Source organism: Cladophialophora yegresii, assembly GCF_000585515.1.
Source record: "Cladophialophora yegresii CBS 114405 chromosome Unknown aczIN-supercont1.7, whole genome shotgun sequence".
NCBI lineage: Eukaryota > Fungi > Ascomycota > Eurotiomycetes > Chaetothyriales > Herpotrichiellaceae > Cladophialophora > Cladophialophora yegresii.
Window position 1 is genome coordinate 1975594 of NW_006913051.1, and position 23581 is coordinate 1999174.

The 23581-nt window shown below is 55.0% G+C and overlaps 8 protein-coding genes across 8 annotated transcripts; 3 read left to right on the forward strand and 5 right to left on the reverse strand.

The window, feature by feature from the left end:
- Positions 1-2314: 2314 nt before the first annotated feature.
- On the reverse strand, positions 2315-4061 carry A1O7_09824 (uncharacterized protein; the record flags this gene model as incomplete). The annotated part of the gene is made up of 2 exons (XM_007763809.1): positions 2315-3332; positions 3388-4061. 2 exons carry the CDS (start codon positions 4059-4061, stop codon positions 2315-2317), a joined length of 1692 nt encoding a protein of 563 aa, XP_007761999.1.
- An 879-nt stretch (positions 4062-4940) lies between these two features.
- A1O7_09825 (glycerol-3-phosphate dehydrogenase) lies at positions 4941-7092 on the reverse strand (the record flags this gene model as incomplete). The annotated part of the gene is made up of 2 exons (XM_007763810.1): positions 4941-5785; positions 5841-7092. 2 exons carry the CDS (start codon positions 7090-7092, stop codon positions 4941-4943), a joined length of 2097 nt encoding a protein of 698 aa, XP_007762000.1.
- Positions 7093-8796: 1704 nt separating this feature from the next.
- On the reverse strand, positions 8797-9922 carry A1O7_09826 (aquaglyceroporin like protein, other eukaryote; the record flags this gene model as incomplete). Its single annotated transcript, XM_007763811.1, has 3 exons — positions 8797-8967; positions 9028-9568; positions 9618-9922. 3 exons carry the CDS (start codon positions 9920-9922, stop codon positions 8797-8799), a joined length of 1017 nt encoding a protein of 338 aa, XP_007762001.1.
- Positions 9923-11508: 1586 nt separating this feature from the next.
- On the forward strand, positions 11509-13162 carry A1O7_09827 (glycerol kinase; the record flags this gene model as incomplete). Its single annotated transcript, XM_007763812.1, has 3 exons — positions 11509-11645; positions 11703-12109; positions 12168-13162. The coding sequence occupies 3 exons, from the start codon at positions 11509-11511 to the stop codon at positions 13160-13162; spliced, it is 1539 nt and encodes a 512-aa protein (XP_007762002.1).
- Positions 13163-14060: 898 nt separating this feature from the next.
- On the reverse strand, positions 14061-16531 carry A1O7_09828 (uncharacterized protein; the record flags this gene model as incomplete). The annotated part of the gene is made up of 3 exons (XM_007763813.1): positions 14061-14358; positions 14457-16304; positions 16365-16531. 3 exons carry the CDS (start codon positions 16529-16531, stop codon positions 14061-14063), a joined length of 2313 nt encoding a protein of 770 aa, XP_007762003.1.
- A 726-nt stretch (positions 16532-17257) lies between these two features.
- On the forward strand, positions 17258-17662 carry A1O7_09829 (uncharacterized protein; the record flags this gene model as incomplete). The annotated part of the gene is made up of 1 exon (XM_007763814.1): positions 17258-17662. One exon carries the CDS (start codon positions 17258-17260, stop codon positions 17660-17662), a length of 405 nt encoding a protein of 134 aa, XP_007762004.1.
- Positions 17663-17779: 117 nt separating this feature from the next.
- A1O7_09830 (uncharacterized protein) lies at positions 17780-19372 on the reverse strand (the record flags this gene model as incomplete). Its single annotated transcript, XM_007763815.1, has 1 exon — positions 17780-19372. One exon carries the CDS (start codon positions 19370-19372, stop codon positions 17780-17782), a length of 1593 nt encoding a protein of 530 aa, XP_007762005.1.
- Positions 19373-21038: 1666 nt separating this feature from the next.
- A1O7_09831 (uncharacterized protein) lies at positions 21039-23573 on the forward strand (the record flags this gene model as incomplete). The annotated part of the gene is made up of 1 exon (XM_007763816.1): positions 21039-23573. The coding sequence occupies one exon, from the start codon at positions 21039-21041 to the stop codon at positions 23571-23573; it is 2535 nt and encodes an 844-aa protein (XP_007762006.1).
- Between the last annotated feature and the right edge of the window lie 8 nt (positions 23574-23581).

Below are 23581 nucleotides of genomic sequence, written 5' to 3' on the forward strand. Positions count from 1 at the left end.
TAAGACGGTTCCGTGGTATGATGTTCTGTCTCCTTACCATCCTCGTGTTCTTGATGTTGGGCCTGAGGAGACGATGGGGCAGCGGGATGTTTTGCTTGTTGGTGCTGGGTCGGGACATGGGCGGCTGAAAGTGCGACAGCGTTGGTTGCTTGTGGGGTGTCGAGCCTAGGCATGGGGAGATGGATACGCGGCAGGATGTCCCTCCTTCTTATCATCATGTTCTTAGCGTTAGGCAGGGAGAAACACGATTGCGCGGCAGAATGTTCTGGTCCCTGAACGTCATCATGTCCATGTATGCTAGGACTTTTCAACTGACGAGTGTGCTCCATTTCCGCGGTATGATGGTCTTTCTCCTTATGAGCATCATCTTGCTGCTGTTGGGGATGGTGATACGACTGGATAGCATGGGGTTTTGCTTGGTGGTGAACCCCGGCAGAGGCACCTTCTTTTTCTTTCTCGTCTCCTTCCGCCACAACGCAATCATTTATCTTCTCATGGGACGCGTTCATGTTGAGCCGACTATGATCCTTGTCGAACATGAATGAGAGGGCGATCTGGTAGAGTTATCTCGCAGAGGTAGATGTGCTGTTGGAGGACGGAAAGCTCGGTCCACTTGGTCCACGTGCTGATATCTACGGCTTGGGACAGCTTCTTGACACTCTGGCTTAACATTCTGGCTGCAGCGTGGGAAGGCAAAAAATATCGACGCCATCGACAGCGAAGTCCTCCTGCTCTCATCACACCGGCCCGTCGCGATCACGCGCGCGTAGCGACTGTGCTGACTGAGAATACGCTCCCTTCCTTGGCAGCCGTGGAGATGGTTGTCGAATCCCTTGTCACTCTAACCGGTGGTTGACTCCAGTACATAGTGAACGCCGATTGGGTGCTATAGTATCGCAAATAGGAAGCTGGGCCTGGCCGCATACCAACCTTGAAAAGGATCAAGTACCTTCTTCATTCGGAAATAGCTTGCCGACATCTTTGTGCAGGGTGGGAACCAAGGGTAAGTAGCATTCGGCCTCGCAGAGGCATGTCGAGGCTGGGCGGAAACCTAGGCTCTACATTAATCCACTGACTCCTCGAACCAGAGGTTGCCCATATTTGGCAGATCTGTTCAATTAACAGACGCAGAGGGTATACTATGCACCCTGTCGGGATACCATGTGTCTGAAATGGAAAGGAGGCTCCAGAGCACTATGCGAGAACGCGCTGACAGCAGAGTCGATGTGTTTCGGGACATGGAACAGTCCTGCATCGCCCATTCGGTGTTGGCGTTCAGCCAAAGGCATAGGTCACGGACGGAACGCAGGTACTGATTGAAGGGGGTCAGGAATCCGCGTTGCACAGCCGACAGGAAACAATTCGAACGATGCAATGCGCGAGAGGAGTGACTTCGGAGGCCGGAAGCCACGAAAGACTCCCTACCCGGCTCATTTTCCCAATTGGGTACTGATGCATAATTACCATCATAACTCAGATGCGCAATACTGTGGTACTCGTACCCCTAGCTCGTACTAGTCAACCACGTGTCTTGATCTTGATTGGTGAGTTTCAGGCTCCCGCTACTAACAATCCACATGGAGATGACATGTACCTGGCACACAGTAATGCCGCGCTCGGATCTTTTAAACGCAGTTTCTTGATATCTGCTGATGGAATCACTACTCGCCCCAATTTCAATCTGTACCTGTACAGACTCGTGGAACCGCCGCAAGACGTGTAGCTTCGAGCTGCTTTTCAAGTCCAGCGGAAGCAATACTAACTACAGTAACTGACGTCGAGGCCCGATCATCACAACCTCGACGCGCCATCCACACGTCCAGTCCTACACAGTATGTTCTGCCCTCTACTATCTGGGCCTTCGCCCAAGACTGCTGTATTGTACGGTGCAGTAAGTGGCAGTGCCATGTACCGAAGCTCGTGCAAACCCCAAACCACGACCTCTCGGGACAAATAAAATGCCGCCCACCACCAGCCTCTGGAGGAGGGGGTTATCCTGGTCGGTATTCCGTACTTGTCCGTTAACAGTAGTGTCCATGGCGGGGGCTGGGTGCTGGACACCGTACGTCCTCTGTAAACAGAGATATTCTAGCTGCAATACATTTCACTTGTTCCGGTAATTAAGTCGTAGTCCTGGATTTGGATTCTAATTCTAGTTCTAATTCTAGGTCTAGGTCTAGTCCCCCTTCCATTGTCTTTCAATCCAGTGTAGGCTACCTCGATCTGCCATGCCGTGGTCCGGATACTGTGTCAAAAGTCTTCTTCTTATTATCGGATTTTCTCTCCATCGTACTGTACCTCGCTAGCTCGCTCGCTACTCTTCATGCGTCCGCACATGCATCCTCTCCAGCAGATTATTTCGCGCCCAATAACTCCGGTACTTCTTTCCAAAGACATACATGAAAGGCACGGTAGCGACGAGCCCAAAAGCGACTGCGCCCCACACGTAAAAGGCATGCTGGGGCCCGACCTCCGCGGTCCAGTTGTTGACGAAATAACTGAACCCAAACAGGATAACGTTCTTGACAGCCATGCTGGCGATGAAGATCTCATTCGCCATCCCGCGGTACGCGTCGAGCGCGTAGTTCGACGTGCCGATGCAGACGAACATGACGCCGAAAAGCATGAGGCCGTGGACCGTGGCGCAGGCGTAGGGGCTCGCGCCGGCGGAGACGAGATGGCCGAAGAGCATGAGCCCGACGCCCGCGCAGACGCCGACCAGGCACGGGATGAGGCGGTACTCGGGCTCGTAGACGCCGTTGTTGCGGCGGGCGCACCATTTGATGAACGGGTCGGAGAGGGCGCCCATGATGATCGACCCGAGGATACCGCCTACGAAGGGGCCGAGGGACAAGTATCCTATGCTGGCCGGGCTGAGGAGGTATGGGGGTGGGGCGAAGAGCTGGGCCAGCACGAAAGCGATGACCACGTAGAGGACGACGAACATGGAGTTGATGATCAGGATCCAGGAGACCGCGATGTTGAGGACGACTGCGAAGGGCGCCAGGAAGAGCTGTAGCAGGTTCTCGTTCGAGTAGGTCCCGCTGAAGATGGCAAGGTCCTGCGCGAACGTCTTCTTTCGGTATACGTGCGGTCCGTTTGCGGGACTAGGGGTCGTAATCGCGGTCCCACCTGTTTCCTCGGTATGCCTTGCAATGCCGGGCTTCTCCATGTCGAGTCTATCCTGGTACTCTAGCGCGGCGAGGTCTTGGAGGTTGTCGTTCCTCAGCTCGTCGATCTCGTACCGGCGGTCGCGGACGTAACTTGTCTCCGGGACGAACAGGAATTGGAGGATCGTCTGGATGCCACCGAACAACACGAGGAGGTAGTAGCTGTACGTGTCAGTCAGTCGCAGCCGGCAAAGCTTTGCGCGTGGCGAAAACTCACAGCCATTTCCAGCCAATGTTCGACGCGATCGGGCCTGCAACAACACCTGTCAGGTTGGAGATTCCGGCCAGGATAAAGTTGATGGCCGAGGCGTAGACGCCGCGCTCGTGGACGAAGAACATGTCGCTGACGAGCGTGAATACCAGAGACTCGTAGGGCGCGATCGCGAAGCCTTGAAGAATTCGAGACGCGAGCACGCCCTCGTACGTGGTGACGCACGATCCCACGATATCGGCAACGAGGCAGAAAATCGAAGCCAGCAGGAAGATGGGTCGAGTGCCCCATTTTCGAGACAGCGCTGAAAATAAAGGCCCCGTCACGCCGACAACGAGCGTCTGATACCCCGAAGTCAAGACAAGCTTGGAGATGGTCGTGTTGATTTCCAGCGACATCTCGAAGAACGCGGCGTTCAGCATGGCGCTCACGACCGCGGCATACAGCACCGAACCCCAGCAGGTGATGCCCAGGGCTGTGAGTTTCTTGGTGTAGGGCCAGTTCAGGGGATCATTGGGGTCGTTGGAAGGTTGCGGCACAAGGACGATGTGTGCATTTCGTCCCGTGCCATGCTTGAGACCGCCCGTCACGTCCTGCGAGTGCGCCGCGTCTTCTTCGAGTATCACCGTGCCAGGGACATGAGGGATCTTGGTGTCGTCGAGGATGCCGAGGAATGGCATGTTGAATGGCTGGATATGGTGATCCGATGGCTGCAAGCTAAGTACCGGGAGGTCAGGCGCGGCGTTCGGCCGTTCTTATATTGATCGTTGTCTTCATTGCGCATCCAGGGCAAAAAGCACGTCCGGCGTCCTCGACTCCGTGCCTAAGAGCTGTCCTGGCATCGCGGGGAGGATCCTGTATGGCAAAAGCCGCTTCCCCGAATACCAATGCTCCAAGCCCCAATGACCTCAAGCCCCACATCTCCGATCAGCCACCTTGTGTCGAAGGATTGTGAACCTGGGGCCCTCCTCCGGGGGTCATGCTTCGGTCCTTTCTGGCCTGGGGCTTCTCCAATTCCCATAGGTGACCGGCACACCACTCCTATCATAGCGGAGGTTTCATTACCTCCGGAAGGCAGCAATGCGATGGTTACGTTGTACTCCTGTTAGCCTGACGCGCATGTCGTTCGAGGCTTCTTGGAAAAGCTTGAGTTGACCACTTATGGTATTGGTGCAATTGCGGCGCAGACGAGAAATGTTGGTGCCGGGTGGGGTATGAGAGTTATGCATATCATACAGTAAAGATATATCAGAACAATTGAGGTTTGCACCCTGGACGTCAACGAACTTGGCGTTAGCTGCGCTCTTCCTTCTCCAAGTGACGAGAACTGTAGGCTTACAAGGTTTCCTGAAAACGAGACCGGGATCTTGAGAATATTCGTATCCATACTGCGCAAGCAGGACTCAAACTCCAAACACCTTGCTGCCCGTCAAGTGGTGCCACGTCACTCTAGTTTCCCTGCTTTTGTTCCAGCGGTGAAATCCCAGTAAACAATAAGGACCACGATATATCATACCAATGCAGAGAAGTGCAACTCATCCAAAACTAGTATCCTGGGATCACGGCAGCGTCCCATGCGCCTCCGAGGCTGGCTCAAGCGTTGGTTTTAAAGGCACAACTCCCTTCGATGCGCCTTTTGCTGGTGCAAGAATGCTCGATGCCATTTCTCCTCGCAGGACTTGCTCGCGAGTGATTTGTAGCATGTCTCTCGGTAAACCCATGCTGGCGAGAAATTGAACCGTGTCTCTCCACTCAGCCTCTTTTCGCTGCTTGCTCCAACTGAGCTCCTCGGCCATTATGTCAATGACCTTGGGAAGAGCATGAAGAGCAGCTTGCGCGTTCAGAAAACTCAATCTCGTGCGTCTTGCAAGGACATCCACCGCAGTTTGAGCGTATTCGCTGCGGACGGCATACCGGACCTCCCCGTCAATGAAAGGGTACAACGAGGAGAGGCGCTGGCCGCGCAGAGGATAGTGCTCCGTGTTGTCGGTCGGAGCAGACAAGGCGGCAACATCCCACGCGCGGTCACCGTAGTCCGACGCTAAATGCTTTGCGACGTCCATGTCGAGACCGAAGTGCTGAATCAAATTGATGAAGAGAGTAGTCGAATAACCGTGCGCGCCAACTAGTCGGATCCGATGGGTCTGACATGTGCCGTCCAACAAGCGGACCGAGGGATCGATGCCGTTAATGCCAGCAAGGTCTGGCACGAAAGTGACCGGTTTGGGCTGCAGCTTGAAAACCTCGATCGCTTTGTCGACTGCTTCCTCCGCCATTTGTCGGTACGTCGTCCACTTGCCTCCGGCACAGGTGAGAAGGCCCGAGTCAGAGACCGATACCAGATGGCTGCGAACGAGCGACTCGGTGTTTTTTGAATTGGGGTCTCGAACGAGGGGGCGAATTCCTGTAGGCTACATTAGTAAAATTCCTTCCGATGTAGCCGTAGGCTTGAAACATACCTGACCATGCAGCAAGAATGTCCGATCTTCGAACATCAATATCCGGAGTTAGATATGTGCGGATCTCGTCCAAGATCCATTCGATGTCTTTTTCGCCTGCTACCGGATCCTGAGATATGGCACAGGGCGCGTCCGTGGTGCCTGCGATCGTGTTGCCTTGCCAAGGGAGGAAGAAGATGACTCGGCCGTCCGAAGTGGAGGGGTCGATCAAGCCCATCTTCTGGGGACTGAGATAGCCAGGAAGCACGACGTGGACTCCGAGGCTCGGAGCCACAATCTCTTTTTCGCTGGGCGAGTCCATTTGCCGGATTGCGTCACAGAACGGGCCTGTGGCGTTGATAATGCCCTTAGCTTTCACGGTGAATTCTCCGCTTGCTCCTTGGCCGTCCTTGTCCGCAATGAGATCCCTGACGCGGGCGCCCGTCAACTTGCCACTTGCGTCTTTCTCCAGACCCGTCACTTCAAGGTGGTTGACTGTGGTCGTGCCATACAGTGTGGCGGTCATGGCCAGTGAGACGTTCATCCGGGAATCATTGTGCTGACCATCATAATAGACGAGCGCTCCTATCAAGTTGTCCTTCTTTAGCATAGGAAATGCTTCGAGAGCTTTACTCCTAGGTAGGAAGTAAGAGCTCTCTATGCCTTCCGACCCGGCTAAGAGGTCGTAGAATTTGGTACCGGCCCAGAAGTACGGCGCTTGCCACCATGCCTGTAAAGGCAGCATGATCGGGAGCCACGATGACAGATGAGGTGCTGTGTACAGGAAGCTTTTCCGTTCCTTTAATGCCTCTCTTACCAGCTGGTATTGGTTCCAATCCAGGTTCCACACGGCTTTCTCGAGATATCGCACGCCACCATGGACGAGCTTTGTGGATTTGCTGCTCGTGCCACTGCTGAAATCGTCTCTTTCCACAAGCGCAACTTTCAAGCCTCTTGTGGCTGCGTCAAGCGCAATGCCTGTGCCCGTGGCTCCACCGCCGACCACCAGGAGGTCATATATCTCAGAGGAGGGGCCCGAGGAGGATTTTTTGAGATCAGCGATCTGTTCGGCTCGTGTCTTGATGTATGGGAATTTTGGGGGGATGATGTCCCCGTTCTCGTCTCGTTTCGGGGGTTTCGGGGCCAGTGATTCTGCTCCTGGCAAGTTCCGAGGCCGATAGACAATATACATGCCTGTAGCGCCTGCAACAGCGAGGCCGGTGCCATACGCCAACGGCTTCAGAAGCCTGCGGACTGAGAAGCGTGATGCCATGCTGGGATAACAATCAAAGAACAAGTGATACCAAACCCGAGCTCAAAAGAAGTAGAGTAGGTCGTTGAACATGTGCCAACACAGTATGGTAATGTCACTCACCCCAATGGACGAGGAAGTTACCTTTTGGCTTCACGGAGGTATTGAGGATAGCTGTCAAGGGAGCTCCAGCGGCGGTATTTGAAGGAAGTTGACAGCTCCTGATCGACGCATGAAAAGTGTCTCATCGCGAGGGGGAATGACTTTGCGAAGCGAGTGCTCGGGGCATAGCCATGACCGAGACCTGTCAAACGCGATGCAGTGGTTTGAGCCTATAGCTTTGAGTCTGCTAAGAGTCTCGTGTTTGCTCATCATGCACCAGATGGGTGCCAGGTTGTCGTAGGTTTATGCAGTCACCAGAGTCCAAATCAGCTCCCGGTTGAGGCGGGGAGACAAACTTTACGCAGTTCGGTTGTAATTGACCGAATTGTGGCTGCCATGTCACGTGCAAGGTCAATTGGCAGCACTTCGGTCTACGAAACCCGAGAAGCGTCTGGCAGGAAAATTATCACGAATATCCAGATCTGGGAGGCCCAGCCTCTGCCGCGGCTTCTAACCACCAGCGTAGTATCTGCGATGGATCCGGAAACAAGCTTTGGACGAAGGCAAGGTTGCTCGCATTCTCACGAGCATCCACTGCTCTTGAACCTTATGACAGACCACGGAATTTCCGGCTTCTATGCTCGAAGTCTCTGCACGGCCGTACAAGCCGGTCCTCCGTGGCATCGAGCGTGTTTCGGCCGTTCCAATCCCAGGCATACGGCATGTACTTCCAGAGCAAGAAAGCCGTCGCTCGAAGCTGGACAAAAGTCTCGGGCCGTACTAGATCCGCCTCGTTCTCACCGAAATCCGGTTGGATTCGTCTGCAGGGACGCAGTAGTGATCATCCGAGGTATCTCGCTCGGCAGCCGCAACGGCATGAGAGTATGCGGATCCCCCCAACAATCAGAGATGAACACACCCATTGACCAGGGTTGGCTGGATTATCGTTGTTGATGCTTAACGCTGTGACCAAATCTGCCAGTGATCGAGATAACGACTTGTAGTATCCTTCTACTTGGAGCGCAACTGTCAGAGAGCCCTACAGCAGGCTTTCAGAGAAGACCGCGGGACGGGGTGGGGTCTCTCGACTTGAGCCATCGATGGTCAGCGTGGGCAGTCGAGGGTGCTCATGGTTGAGAGAGAGCGCGGTTCCGCCCATGCAGTCTCATAGGGGCTCAAGTCGAAGGAATGAACACGACGTTTGCTTTGCGGCAGCTAGCCCAACAGTGTCGCGTATCTTGCAGCTTACAAGGCACAGTGAGTGGGGGAGGGAACAGTGCTCGAATCATATGGCTCTTCGAGTGGGCAGACTAATTACACCGAACACATGCTGCAAACCTGTTTGTTCGAAGTCCATCAGAGTAGCTCGGCTAAAGTCCAACGTGCGTAAAAGAATCGATCAATTTTCGTGGATCACCATGCACTCCGTATCAAGGCCAATGGCCGTATAACGGTGGCCTCCAATCTAAATGCACCAAGACTGCGGTGACATGGTGGCACAGCGCCCGTGGATATCATAACACGCCAAACTGCTGTGCAACAACGAACAGTAATCAGGCCCTCTTGAACGTCCTCGATCTTCGTATTGCGATCAACCCGCGACACTTCTAAAAATCCCGTAACTCACACCTGGCCCTCAGAGTTGTATGTATTCGACCAGACCGATCGCTTAGGTTGAACAAGTCTTTGCAACCCCATGTAAGGAGTGTTGATCGGACTCTCTCCGGTGAAGAGGAAGGTATCGTAGAGGAAGCCTCCGAATGTGCAACCGCAGAAGGGCGCAACCATTGGGACCTTTCAGCATCATTAGCCGCAGTCCTTTTCACAGCCCACGATATTGCGGAATAGTCTTACCCAGAAATAGTAGCCGCCAGCGGACCAGACCTCATGACCATAGCCGATCATGTAACTGACCAAGCGAGGGCCGAAATCTCGAGCAAGGTTGATGGCGTAGCCGGTCTCCCACCCAAAGCAAGCACCAATGCCGAAGATGACGAAGAAGAGGGCGAGTGGGGTTAGATTGCCTGCACCAATGTTCCCATCGTCCTTCAGTGCGTAGATCAGGAACATGAGGATGGCGCTGGCGATGAACTCCGAGAAGAATTGACCAGTCTTTGTCATAAATGGTGCGGGATAGGTGCAGAAAATTCCAGCTGTTGAAGTCTCGCCACCGACGGTGCGGATATCTGGACCTCCCTCGAACACATCAATTGCTGACTTGTAGTTGGCGTAGACAATTGCAGACGCTACCATGGCACCGAGGGTCTGTGCGAGCATGTAGACGGGGAATTTCCTCCAAGGAAACTTGCGAAAGACGCAATTCGCAAACGTCACAGCAGGATTGAGATGGGCACCGGATATGCCACCGGTGTAGACTCCTAACATGACACCAAGGCTGGTAAAGTTAGTCAAAGGCAATAGTCGAGGAAAGCAGTCAAACTCACCCCCAGCCCCAGGAGATGGACTGATAGTCACCCTTAGTACCACCAGAGAGGACCACTTGCGCAACAACTCCGTCACCGAAAAGGATGAGAATAAAGACGCCGAAGAACTCTGACAGAGGCTCTCTGAGAAAGTGTCGGACTCGACTCCATGCTAAGTCTGGCTCTTGTTGAACGACGTCCGCTTGTGGGATTTTATGATCGACCAGGGGACCGTGCTCGGCAAAGGCTGGGGCTTCAGGGACAGAAGTGCGTCGCCTTTGATCCTGCGGAACGTGAAGATGCTCTTGGTGAGTGATGTTGCCCATGTCGTGCGGTTGAAGTGTTCGTTTCTCCGGTGACGCCGAGGAAGAGGAAGACGACATATGATTGCTGACGGCGGCAGGGGGGGCAGGGTTTCTTGCCTTTGTGGATACGGAGATTGATAAGAACTGCCCATGGGGGACTGAAACGGGATTATATAGACGGATGCTATGTGATACACCCCCAGGTTTCCCGCGGCAATACTTCAGGCTCCACTGTGTGAATGAGAGACCCGTTACAGGTCATACCGAAAGCCTGGAGGCGAGCATGCAGGGAGCATCCAGTAGTGCTCATTACGTGCCTTGTATCGCGTCTAGAACCAAAAAGTGTTATGGGGCCGGGACGGCCGTGCACGCTGCTGCATGACACGACTCGTGGCGTAGATGCGGGATGATGGATGAAAGAATTCCTGCCACTCACCTGGCTTTTCTTCAGCCTGGCCTCCCGAGCAGGGCGGCCGAAGTTCGCTCACCCGGACACCGATATGCCTAAGGTTCAGTCGGGCCTACCACGCCGAGCTGCATAGTACTGCCATCCTGAACTTAGAGACTTCTAACGAAGTGACATTGAACATGCACAAGATAGTGCAATCTCCTTTTGCGTAAAGTTCAGGAAAGGGAAACAACGTGCTTGAAACCGATTGTGGGGAGAGTCATCAAGCGGTCAAGGTAGGACCAGTACAGGGTGTCAGCTGCTGGTGGTCCTAATCGTGATTCAATCGTGTTGTCGGTGGCACGACGTATGCCATTTGAGCTTCCAGTGGACCCAAAGTATTATGCACACATGCACAATACTACGTTGCAGAAGAGGAAAGAAGTGAGACTGAGATGTGACCAGCTGATGAGCGAATGAAAATCGGGAGGCCAGGCAGCCAGCGGAACTGATACCGAAGCCGGCAGTCAGCGGAGCACACGGCAGACAGCAGCAATCTTGCTACGGAGGAGCAGATGCCTCATTAATCCCTTTTCGGCGCAAGGTCGCATTCGCTCTTGGAACTGCGGGGTGGCGGGGCAAAGCCTCACATCATCAGCCTCGGCATGCATCTCGCTGTTCAGAAGTCCGAGCCCGACAGGAGTACGAGTAAACTACAGAGTACTAGGTAGTTACTCCGCGAAAGCATGTCTAGGCTCGTCTCGTGCTCGTAGCAGATCTCCTCTCCCACGCGTTTCCCCGCCACGCGGTCGGCGCCCGCCTCTCGTGCATGGAAGGAGTCTGGAAGCTGACACTTCGGGCTATTGTTCCCCAGGATCGGACAAGATGACGACGAACCCCGAGGCATGGCTTCCAAGCTCGTGTAGCATCTTACTGGTACGCAAGGTCAAGCATGCAGCTGTATGTAACCCGGCGGCTCATGGGATCGAACACCTGCATGTACCGTCAAGAGCAAGGGTCACGCGTGCCGTGCTTCGAGCTCGTCGAGGCCCACATGCTTCGCTTCGGTCTCTCCCCGCTCTGGTCATATAAACACTGCTTCGTCCCCGCCACAGAGCCACTCCAGGCCCCCAACCCCGGTCTCCAACAGCTGCTCTCCAGGAATTGATCGTACGAGTCTTTACGAGCCTTGATGAATTTGTTGAGAAAAGTTGTCACAATGGGCAGCCCTTCCGAACACTTCATCGGCTCGATCGATCAGGGCACGACGAGTTCGCGATTCCTCATCTTCAACAAGGCCGGCGAACCCGTGGCTTCACATCAGTTGGAGTTCAAGCAGATTTATCCGCATCCTGGGTGAGTTTACCATCCATCCGAACAAAATCAGTCCACTCCTGACGTTCACGGGTGAAGCTGGCACGAACATGACCCTCTGGAGATCATTTCGTCGGTTGAGCAGTGTATCGACGGCGCAGTCAAGCAATTCGAAACCCAAGGCCACAGTGCCCAGTCAATCAAGGCCATCGGGATCACCAACCAGCGTGAAACGACCGTCCTATGGAACAAGGAAACCGGCGAGCCGCTCTACAACGCAATCGTCTGGACCGACACGCGGCATCAGAACCTCGTGCGGAAGCTGAAGCAGCGCCTAGGCGCCGACCAGCTGATCGAGCTCGCGGGTGTCCCGCTCTCCACATACCCTTCGGTCGGCAAATTGCTTTGGCTGCTCGAGAACGAGGCCAAAGTCAAGGAGGCGTATGAAAAGGGCGTGTTAGCTTTCGGCACCATCGACACCTGGCTCGTGTACAAGCTCAACGGAGGTACGGACGTGGCCCGGCGCACTGCAAAGAGCGGATCGAGTACTGACTCAGACAACAGGCCCCAAGAAGAACGTCTTCGTCTCGGACCCCTCGAACGCCTCGCGCACCATGTTCATGAACCTACGCACGCTCGACTATGACGAGTCTTTGCTCGACTTTTTCCGCATAGATACCTCCAAGCTCGCGCTCCCCAAGATCGTCCACTCCTCCGACCCCGAAGCCTACGGCTTCCTGGCGTCCACCGTCCTCAAGGGCGTCCCCATCACAGGCTGCCTAGGCGACCAGTCCGCCGCGCTCGTCGGGCAGAAGGGCTTCACGCCAGGCCTGGCCAAGAACACCTACGGCACGGGCTCCTTCATCTTATACAACGTGGGCGAAACGCCCGTGATCTCCAAATCGGGCCTCTTGACGACCGTGGCGTACGACTTCGGTGGGGGCACAAAGCCGAACTACGCCCTCGAGGGCTCCATCGCCGTGGCCGGCTCGAGCGTGAAATTCCTCGTCGACAATTTTAAATTCATCGACAAGTCGTCCGAGATCAGCCAGCTGGCCGAGACGGTCGACGACAACGGCGGCGTCACCTTTGTGACGGCCTTTTCGGGCCTCTTTGCGCCCTACTGGATCGACGACGCGCGGGGCACCATCTTCGGCATCACCGCGTACACGCAGCGCGGGCACATCGCGCGCGCCACGCTCGAGGCCACGTGTTTCCAGACAAAGGCCATCCTCGTGGCCATGGAGAAGGACTCGGGCCACGCGCTTGCGGAACTCGCCGTCGACGGCGGCATGTGCAATTCGGACCTCACCATGCAGACGCAGGCCGATTTGATCGGCATCCCGGTCAAGAGGCCGGCCATGCGCGAGACCACCGCGCTAGGCGCCGCCATTGCCGCGGGCCTGGCCGTTGGGGTGTGGGACAGCATCGACGAGCTCAAGCAGGTCAATACCGAGGGGTCGACGAGTTTTCAGCCCAAGATCTCCAAGGAGGATGGCGACAAGAGATTCGCACAGTGGGAGAAGGCCGTGCAGATGAGTAAGGGCTGGGCAAATTGAACGCTCCCAAAAAAGGGAAGAGGCGCCAAAGTACAGATTATGTTACACGTATTCGGGTACAGATACTGATGATTGGGCTACATATATAGCGGGCGTCTAAAAGAGTGATGAAGAGATGTTCATGTTCATATTCACATCAACATCCACGTCTTTGTTCGTGTTTATCTTCCGCCATTGGCTTTCGAGTACGACATGCCGGCCTTGACATGACGATACGGCACAAGCTATATGTGTGACTTGCGACATGCATCCTGCCTACATAGTAGTCGCCTCTACGCCTAGTCAGGCACGGAGCGCAAAGTGGACCCATGAGTAGCATATTCTTAACAGGTTATGCCGACTGTGCGGCGATCTCTCTGCATGCAAACCGCGCGGGTCATTGTCCTCACACCGTACGGCGGGTACATCTTCCCTCTCATGGCCCAAGAGCATCGCATAGAATAGCATAGCAGGCGGCCTAACAGATACCCAAAACGGACCAGTCGCTAAGGCCTCGGACTGGTGGATATATTGATGTGATGATCCTATCGGCCTTTTCCAGGAAAACAGCGTCAGGACCGCACGCCGGGTCGAGCCGGTGGCCTGGCTGCAGATGTACCTGCCCTCGGGACTGGTTGTCTTAGCCGAAGGATCGCTCATCTGGGTTCTGAGCAGCATCATGTCTGCCTCTTAGCTGCCTCATCGTCCCAAAGGCATGCACCACTGATGCTGGTGCTGTTATACTCCTTCCTGAGACCTGCTTGGCATAATCGCGCGACAGAAAGGTCATACTCCGACGCTGCGCAGCTCAGCAAGTCGACATCCGCAATATAGTGCCCGGGAGCTTCGAGACTCGTTATGGTATCCCGTTCCGAAATAGCCGTGACTAGCCAATCAGCCCACGGCCTGCTTCACGATACTATTCGTAGGGGGGCTTGAAGATCAGCCAGTCGCTCTCCGGATTGGGTATCACAAAGGCTGGCGTCGCGCGGGAGTTCGGCGGCTGGCCTTGCGTGGGTGTCGTCTGATTCTGGCTGGTAACTGACACGGACGGATCGAACCCGTTGCTTCCAGCAATCGCATTGAAGCGAGGGTAGTTGAAAAACTCAAACACCTCGAGGTATTCGAGCTCACTCTGCGATGAGTTGTGAGTGGTCACAGGGTCGAGGACGGATCGCGGTCGTTGCGAGGTCATGAGATTGAGTTCGTATGCAGACCTGGGCAAGAGAAAGACGTTAATATCGAACACAAACAGGAAACCGCAGACCTCTGTGGGGATCATAAAGGATCATTGGGAAGGGTCAGTATATCTCACCTCCTCATGGCTGTAAAAGTTCTTCCTGAGCCAGTACTCCCTTCCTGGACCACGTCATTCAGAATCCTGGCGTATGTTCCTGCAACTTGCCAGTATTGTCCCATCTGTTCCAGTGTGGAGATGAAGAACATGATCTTCGGGTCGATCTCACATTCCATGGTTGCGGCGTGTACGATGAGTAGTCGGGCTGACACCCACAAGGCAAACGCGAATGGGTGGCCCAGCAGAGCAAGCATACCGGTATTCATCACGTCTTGGGCAATTTCGCGTAAGCTCTCCACTGCACCGAGGCACCGTTGAATAGCGTGGTATGACGGTGTGAAGACGGGGGATTTAATCGTGGGGTATGCTGCCGAGGAGTGAAGTCGAATGACGGACGTGACAAATGCGGCATGCAGCATGATCCAATTCGAGATTCTGCTGCCGGGGTCTGAATGGCAGAGCTGAGATATCTTGCCGTATTCGCCTGGAAGATTCTGCAACCAGTCGTTCAACTCTGCGTCGAGCTCGCGGTATCTTTCGCGCCATCGTTGGATGTCGGCGTGGCGCGTGATGTCTAATGGCTGGTGTAGGAATCGGTGGATGCGACTGAGTATTCCCAACACTTCGCAGTGGTACGAGAAACTTCCCAAATTTTCTGGCTTGTTAACGATCATTTCGGACGGCAACCCTGGCCGGCGCCACCGTGTCTCGACAGGCTCGTTCCTGGAGAAGAGGTCGTAGCGGCAAGGCAGGCATCGATCCATCTCTCTTTCGTCGAAGATGAATTTGTCTGCGGTGGCGACGGTAGCATACCGATCGAGAATAAACGTCATCCAGCACAGTCGGCGGCGCTCTTCGTTCTCGATCCACGACTGAGGCTGTGACGCCTGTAAGTGGGTTGCTGAAGGGTATGCGCTGGATTGGAGGTATATTGTCTTTTCCACTTCGAGACCCAGCTGAACAATATTCCGAGCAGTAAGAGCCAGCAAGTTCCAACCTTGCTGCCCGTTCGACGTCCCCAAGACGTCGACCGCCAGAATAATAAGAGCCTGAAGCGCGCGGACATTGGGGTGATCAAGCGCATACATCATGATTTTCTGCCTCGATGCCTCGTGAAACTGTCGCCTGGCTTCTGCAGTGAGACGGGGATCTTTGGAGAACCGCATCGTGGTCGCGACAACAGCATGCATCAGCACCCTGTCCGAGTCGTCCATGGATTGGGAACCGAAGAAAGCGTCGAATGTGGCTTTCCGATCCAAAATGGGCGACCAGGGATTGACATGCTTGAAGTACAGATCGACAAGTGTGTACAGCAGGTCGTACGTAGGCAGCTCCGATTCAGGGACGGAGGGTCCTGGCGTCGACGTCGGATACCAGGCAGTCGACGGACCTCTATCGCTTTGCGACATTATGTCGTGGCTGCTGACATCGACCACCGAGCGAATAGACATGGCATCCTGCGGTCGCGGGTATTGCATCCGTTCGTACGCATTCGCGGACGAAGGCCATCTTGTGTCCGATCCAGGCGTGTCTCGCGACAGTACACTCGTCGCGGACGGCCGAGATTCATTCTGCGCATAGGTGTTGAACTGGGTGCCTGGTTGATGCGGCCCCCGTAGAGAGCTCTGGCGATGGAGAGGAGAAAGGTCGCCGTGCTCAGCGATGTGATCTTCAAGTCGACGGCCCTGGGCGTGTAGCAGGGCTTCGAGGCGATTGATCTTCTCCTCAAGTTCACGGCCATATCCCACCCGCAGACCGGGTTTCTGCCTTTCCTTGTAGACACATTCTCGGCCATTCCGGGCGCACCAGCCACAAGCAGGCTCTGCGCGGTCGCATTTGACTTTCCTGTTTTTACAGAGTTCGCAGCTTCAGAAAGTACGGTTAATAAAGAGAATGGAGAGGCATCGGGTTGAGAAAGTTCCTTACGAGATTTTCAACGATGACCTTTTTCGCTTTTTGCTGGCGGCCCCGTTCTCCAGCGCATCCTCGGGACTGTCATTCTCATTCTCGGCATCGCTGGACAAGGGTGAATTCCGCTCCTGCTCCTCGGATGCTTCGGTAGGAGAAGTTTGCGGACCGTTGTAAGTTGTCATTTGCGCAAATCACTGCGACTCCTGTACGGCGCTCCTTGCAGCTTGCAACATTCATGAGATGTGTAGGGAGGCTTATGCAGACCAAGGCCAAGGCAACGTGCAGAATAGGACTGCGGAATCCCGGGCTGGTGAAAGAGTCAGGCGACGGAGAGCAAACCCCACACCAGGCCCGCAATTTGCCCTGCACCCCAGGCAAAGCCACGCGGTTACGTTTCTCGAATGCCGGCAGGCCGGAGTCACGGTAAACATCCAAGCGGCCTCATCCTGGCCGGAGTCATGCTGGCAGACCGGGCGATACTCGGTATCAGCACGAAGTAACAATGTAGTAAAGCCTGGTAGAACTGTCCGTCTGGGGCTTACAGGGCAACACAGTACCTACCTGTAGGTAAGAACTAGGCAGCGACACGCCGCAAGACATACCCAGTACGGGAGTACCTAATTACCTAGGTACGATTGAGTTGAGCATCTCGGCCTCGTCGGGAAGAAGAACGGCCTGTCCCGGGGTTGTGTGATTGCGTGCCTCGGATCAATCTTGCGGAATAATATGTATCCGATTTGATCCTTCCGTACGGCGTTTTCCCACCCAGGAAGGGAATCTATCCAGGTAACAAGGTCACGAAACAAAATCTAATCAGTCTTCGTACCTTGATATAATTCGCAGAGTCTACACAACACCATACAAAAAACCTACGAATCACTAGTAACTGGGTAATCGACCAGCCCACAATGTCCAAACTCATCAACCCAGCCGACGTCCGCACTCCTCCCTCAATCTACTCTCACGTCCAAGTCACGCCCATCTCACCAACGAGCAGTCTCGTCACCATTGCAGGCCAGGTCGGTGTCCCGCCCGACTCTACCGCCGCTGCATCAACTTTCGCCGAGCAAGTGCAAATAGCCCTTGATAACCTGAGAAAATGTCTCGCAGCCGTGGGGGCTACCCCAGCCGACATCATCAAAGTCACGCACTACGTGGTCAATCTGGATCCGAAGGATAAGTCCCGGCTGGAGGCATATTCGAGATTCATCGGGGATCATCGACCACCAGCCACGCTCGTGGGAGTGGCGGCGCTGGCGTGGCCGGATTTGTTGTATGAAGTTGAGGCTATGGCTATTGTACAGCAGAAGTGAATGCGGGTAGACCGCGGTGGGCGTTTAGTGTCGGAAGGAAGAAGCAATGCGCCATTATAGGCGCGTGCGATCGTCGTGGTCGACATTTCCCTTTGCCAGACGAATGATCATGCTCCGTCAAACACCTGAATCCTCAACATCCTCCACCTTGGCTTTCTTGCCGGTTTCAGCATGTGCTGCATCGTCCATGAATTCTACCTTTCGCTTGCCCAGGCTCGATCCGCTGGCGACCGCTGAAGCAGCAGCAGCAGGTGTCGACGCAGCAGAGCCCTGTCCACTATCACCACCATTACTCTCTGTTGGTTTCGGCTTCTTCCGCTTGACCATTCCCGAGATGTCAGTCGCTTTCTCGGTCACCTGGGCCAGCTTTTCCTTTTTCTCCTCTTCGGTCACACCACTGCCCAGTAGACTGCCGAGGACGCCCTGAATCTGCTGCTTCATCTGGTTTTCAGACTCGGCCTTGACGCTGACGGGTGGTTTGCGCAGCTCTTCCAGCCGCACTTCCATCTCAGCAATCATGTCCTGGACGTCCTCGATTTGCGCCATAGCTTTGTCCTTTGCAGGACCGGCATCGAGTTTGTCTAATGCTGCCGTCTCTGCTGCAACGCGCATTTTGCAGACATCGATGGCCTTCTCTTGCTGGGCGATGGCTTCGTTGCGGATCTTCCAGTCGACCGAGAGCTTGCCAGTTGGATGGCCTGCAGCGTCGCGCTCTTCTGAGCTGGCACTGAACTCCAACGCCAAACTCAGCTTGTAGTGACATTCGGCCAGGATGCTCGACTCAGGGCGCTCGAGCTCTTCTCTCAACGCAAGGCACGCGTTCAGATTTGTAGCTGCATCCGAGTACTTCTCACCCTCTAGTTCGACTTCCGCTTGCAGATCGTAGATCTCCGCGACACGGGCTTTCAGCGCCTTGACTTCGGGAGTGAGATCTATAGATGCCACGTATTTGCCCTTCTCAGAATCCTCCATTGCGTGTTCCTGACTCTGGTCCAGCTTTTTGAGATACAGAACGCGGGCTAAATCCAAAAATTCATACGACGTGGCGAAGTCATCATCATCGTCTTCTTCCCCCGCCTCTTCATCTTCGTCCGCTTCATCGTCCTCTGAATCGTCCCAACCTTCGGCGTCACCTGAGATCTGGAAGTAGGGCTTGTCCGAGGCAGTCTGTGGAGGCTGCTTCACGTCCTCTTGGGGCACGACATCACCCACGTTTGGTACCGTGGTTTCGGATGCCGCAGACACGGCTTTCGAGGTCGCGCCAGCGCCACCACCATTAGTTGTAGATGCCTCCGCCTTCGTTGCGCCGTTGGCTTTCCTCTTCTTGCCCGATTTCTGTGCTTTGCTTGAGGACAGTTGCGCAGACGCCGCTGTTCCACCCAGCACGGAGCTGGACTGTTGGGCGAGGAAGAACAGACATTTCCCGTAGGAGTAGTATAGGTCCGCGTTCTCGATGGCCATTTCTCCATTGAGTTCGGCTTGCAGTTCGGTGGCTTGCGAGTACAGTTCTGCCGCTTCTGAGTAGTGCTTGACTGCATATTCTGCCGCTGCCTGCGCGATGAGCTCGGTAAGTTGGGCGTGTTTGTCGGCATCTGGGGGATTGCCAGAGGTCTGGTCAGTCGCAGCCGCCATCGACGGTGCCATACCACGCTGCTCTTCGTGTTTCGGATCAGGGACCGTGGTTGAGACTTCGTCGCCGTTGGTGGCCATGTTCATCGAGGCGGCAGATCGCAGGGCCGGAGTAAGAAAGTGTTACGGGACTGAAAGGGATGACAGGGAAAGTTTACCGTGTCGGGGATGAAAGCCGCCGACTCGAATCGGAGGACGATGAATCGATGCCTGGGTAAACATTACGAGTTACGAGCGCGTCTCGCTGGGCGAACGCCTATGACGCGCTTGGCGGCGCTCATAGTGCCATCGGATAACCTTCCTTGTCAAGCTGGCGGTGGTAGAGAGTCTCGGGAGTGTGCACCGTGGTCACCCAAGATCTAGACGAATCAGCCCACTATCGTGGTGACCACGGTCAGCATAATGATTAGGGGCAAGGGTGCGGAAAGCTGGAAAGCCATTCCTTATGGCTGTTTTCCCAAGAGGTTCATGTTTCCATGCCTTTGCCCTCTGCCGAGGGGAGTCGTGAGGTGGACATCTGAGTTTCTATCCAACCATTCTTCACGGGTTGGCTAATATTTGAATGGCGAGTTAGGTTTGAGTCCAGCTCATAAAAATGACACGAAGAAAGTCGTTCTCGGAATATATAGGACGGGCTTGGACCGGCCACGAGCGCACACTGTGAGTGCTGGGAACCGGAATGGTTTTTTCGTATCGAAACTGGTTCCTTCAAAGCGATGACTCGGAGCAAGTTGGGATTGCAGGGTGTCTTTTAAGGACCCAGCAAGTCCTCAAAATTGTATTCGACACGTTGAACCCCGACTCTTTCCTCAACGTCTTGAACTCTTGTGGTAGAAGCCTTCGTCTCTCACCCATTTTCCTCCAAGCTCGTACGCATCACACTTGCCCTAGTTGCCAGGATTGCTGGCTTTCCGACACCATCTCGACTTGGTGATCCCGCCAACGTATCCCACCTCACCATCCTGTCTGCAAGGCTGAGAGGCCAGGAAGAACCGCCCTTCGAATTCGCATCACTGGAACAAGCCGCCCGGCAAAAAACATCTGCCGCAATTCCTATCAAAATGCCATTCCTCGAAAACCTTGAGATGCTGATATTCACGGCCGGCTTTGGGATCATTCTTACCTCACCTCTTTGGGGAAGTGGCTTGTGGATGTACAAGATGGTGCAACTCGAAAACAAATGCAGTAATGACTATGATCGACACCTCGAACGGATGAGAACGGTGAATTTGACACAATCGAAGCTCCAAAAAATGGATAATAAGGAGTTCGCAGCAATCTGGAGCGCCGTTTCCAAAGAAGCCAGAAGGAGACACGGACAGGTGCTCATTGGAATTGACGCCCCAGAGCGACGCAGAGGGAATCCGTCAAGACGGCCAGTCACCCCGGACACCGAGGACACTGAGACCGATGAGCTCTGAGCCTGTGTAGAGCTTATGGTGTAGCTCGCAGGAGTCCAGTGGGGGTACTATGTACGTAGACGGTATGATTCTATGCTGGAGATTTATCAGACGGACCATGGCCGAGGATAGAATGATCGCTTAGCGCATGAGAGTAGTGAGCAGGAGTCTTTAAAAGCGGCACGAAGTGAGGGCGGTTCGCGTGCAGTTGAAATGAGCCTCACTTCGCGTCACCTCGGCTTCAAAACGCGTTACGCGTCGAGGCTGAACTTCTGCCCGCTCGCCCACCACAGTTTTTTTGATCTTGACCATGATTAACATGTAAACAAGCTAAGGACCAGCCGACGATGGAGGAGCCTGTATCGACACCAGGGCTACCTGCCCGGACATTCAAAGCAGCCTCAAAAACGACGGCGAATGACCAAGTCTTCTCTTCATCGCCCGGCTTCGGCACGCCTGCATATCCCATTAAAACCCGTCCACCCAACGTCGCAAACACTTTTGCTGCGCAGTCGAACGCGACTACAAGCGTGCATGGCGCCCCGACCGTCCTACCGATCCTTCTCCCGCCCCAGACTTTGAGACCTGTTGCGTTCAGAACGCTCACCAAGAAGCACAACCTGACACTGACTTCGTCCGGGCTGGGCCTGCTCTCTACCTTTGTCGGCAGATACTGCGGCAGCGGATGGCGAGAAGAAGGGCTAGCCGAACGTGTACTTGACGAGATCGCAAAAGCATGGAAAAAATCCGGTGGCGGCCTGCTCATCGAGGATGGGCCGGACAAAAAGCTCTCCAACATCCTCAAAATGCTCGAGCCATGCATGTCTGGAGGGCGGCTGGATACGGGCAAACTGTCCCGCACTAATAGCTCCGTTGGCAGTCCAAGTCTATCACGGTCTGGGTCATTCGCGAACCGACCTGATGTGACCAGGGACGACAGCCAGACGAGCTTGGGTCTCTCGGCCCTGGATATGGATGGCAATGCTTCCGGAGACTATGGCGAAGAAGAAGACTCTCACCCTGATACACGATCCTATCTGAGACTCATCTCAGCATTTGACCAACCTCGTCTAATATACTCGACGTCCAAAAAGTCCCTAGAACCAGCTAACGGCACCGCCAGCCTCCTCCCACCAATCCAGCACAAATTTTCCATGTTCAGGAACAGGTACCACCTCGTCCATCAGCGACTGATGAGGAACGAATCCTTTCAAGCTCCCTCGTTTTCAACGGCAACCCGACCACCTAATCTACTGCACTCAGCCAGCAGCCTGACAACTCAGCAGAACGCGTACAAAATCACGCCGATATCAAACCTGCTTGGCCGATCAGGCACATCACACCTTCTGCTGGGCATGCTAGCCCACTCCGCAGCTGGGGACCTCGCCCTTACAGATCTCTCCGGCAGCGTTGTCCTAGACCTCTCCATCGCCCGTCCAATCCCTGAAGACGGAGCGTGGTTCTGTCCCGGCATGATCGTCCTCGTCGAAGGCACCTACGAAGAAGACGGTTCTCACAACTCCAACCTCGGCACCGCAGCTGGCGTGGGCGGCCAGATCAAGGGCGTATTCGCGGCAGACACGCTAGCGGGTCCCCCAGCTGAAAGAAGGGCACTAACGCTGGGCATATCAAACGCCACAGGCGCTCAAACACTACACGCGAACGTGGGCGCTGGGTTCGGCTGGATCGATTTCCTCGGCCTCGGAAGCGAAAAGGCAATCGGCTCGCAAATGCGGCGGGTCCAAAGACGTGTCTTCGGCCCATCGCCACAAACGGTACCGACGGTGGCGGATGCTGAGGAAGAACAAGAATCTGAACCCGCTCGATGCAAAATCGCCATCCTGGGAGAATGCACCCTCGACTCCGCGCGCACGCTGGAAGCCATCCGCGCAATCCTCTCCTCGTATCACACCTCGAGCTCCGGACACGTCTCCTCGCTACCCCTCTCTATAATCCTCATGGGCAATTTTGGGTCGGCGGCGAGCATGGCCGGTTCGACCAAAGGAGGCGGCAGCGTAGAATACAAAGAACACTTCGACGCCCTGGCGTCTGTGTTGTCGGAGTTCTCGTTCCTCCTGGCGAATGTAACCTTTGTATTTGTCCCCGGTGATAATGATCCCTGGGCGAGTAGCTTTTCGGCCGGCGCTGCGACGATGGTCCCCAGAATGGGCGTGCCGGAGGTGTTTACAAGCCGCGTGCGACGGGCTGTGGCAACCGCGAACACAGAAATCCACGGCAGTGGAGGCGGAGGCAAAGTCAAGGACGCCGTCAAGGGGGAAGTCATCTGGGCGAGCAATCCCGCGAGAATGTGTCTTTTCGGCCCGGTCGAGGAGATCGTGCTCTTCCGGGACGACATCACCGGCCGGTTCAGACGGCATGCCGTGACTTTTGCGAGGGCCGAAAATGAGGGCGATGAAGAAGAGCAGCACCACCGGCAGCAGCAATCCCAATCGCAATCGCAGTCACTATCGGACCCCAACGGAGACGACATGCACGAAGACGACGAAATCCACGCCGCGACATCCCATGTTCCTGTGGCAAAACCGAGCAGCTCGAGCTCGCCCAGCGTCCAAGCCGCCCGAAAACTCATCAAGACGCTGATCGACCAGTCCCACCTGTCGCCCTTTCCGCTCCACGCCCGCCCCCAACTATGGGACCACGCCTCCTCGCTGTCTCTGTACCCGCTGCCTACCGCGCTCGTGCTGTGCGACGCCGAAATGCCGGCCTTTGCCATCACTTACGAAGGGTGCCACGTCATGAACGTTGGAAGGGTCATCGACGAGTTGGCCCTCCGGAAGGATAGTCGGGGGAGTGGGCTGGCTAGGTGGATTGAGTATGATTGTCGGAGGGCTCGGGGTGAGGAGAGGAGCGTGAGATTCTAGAATCGCAT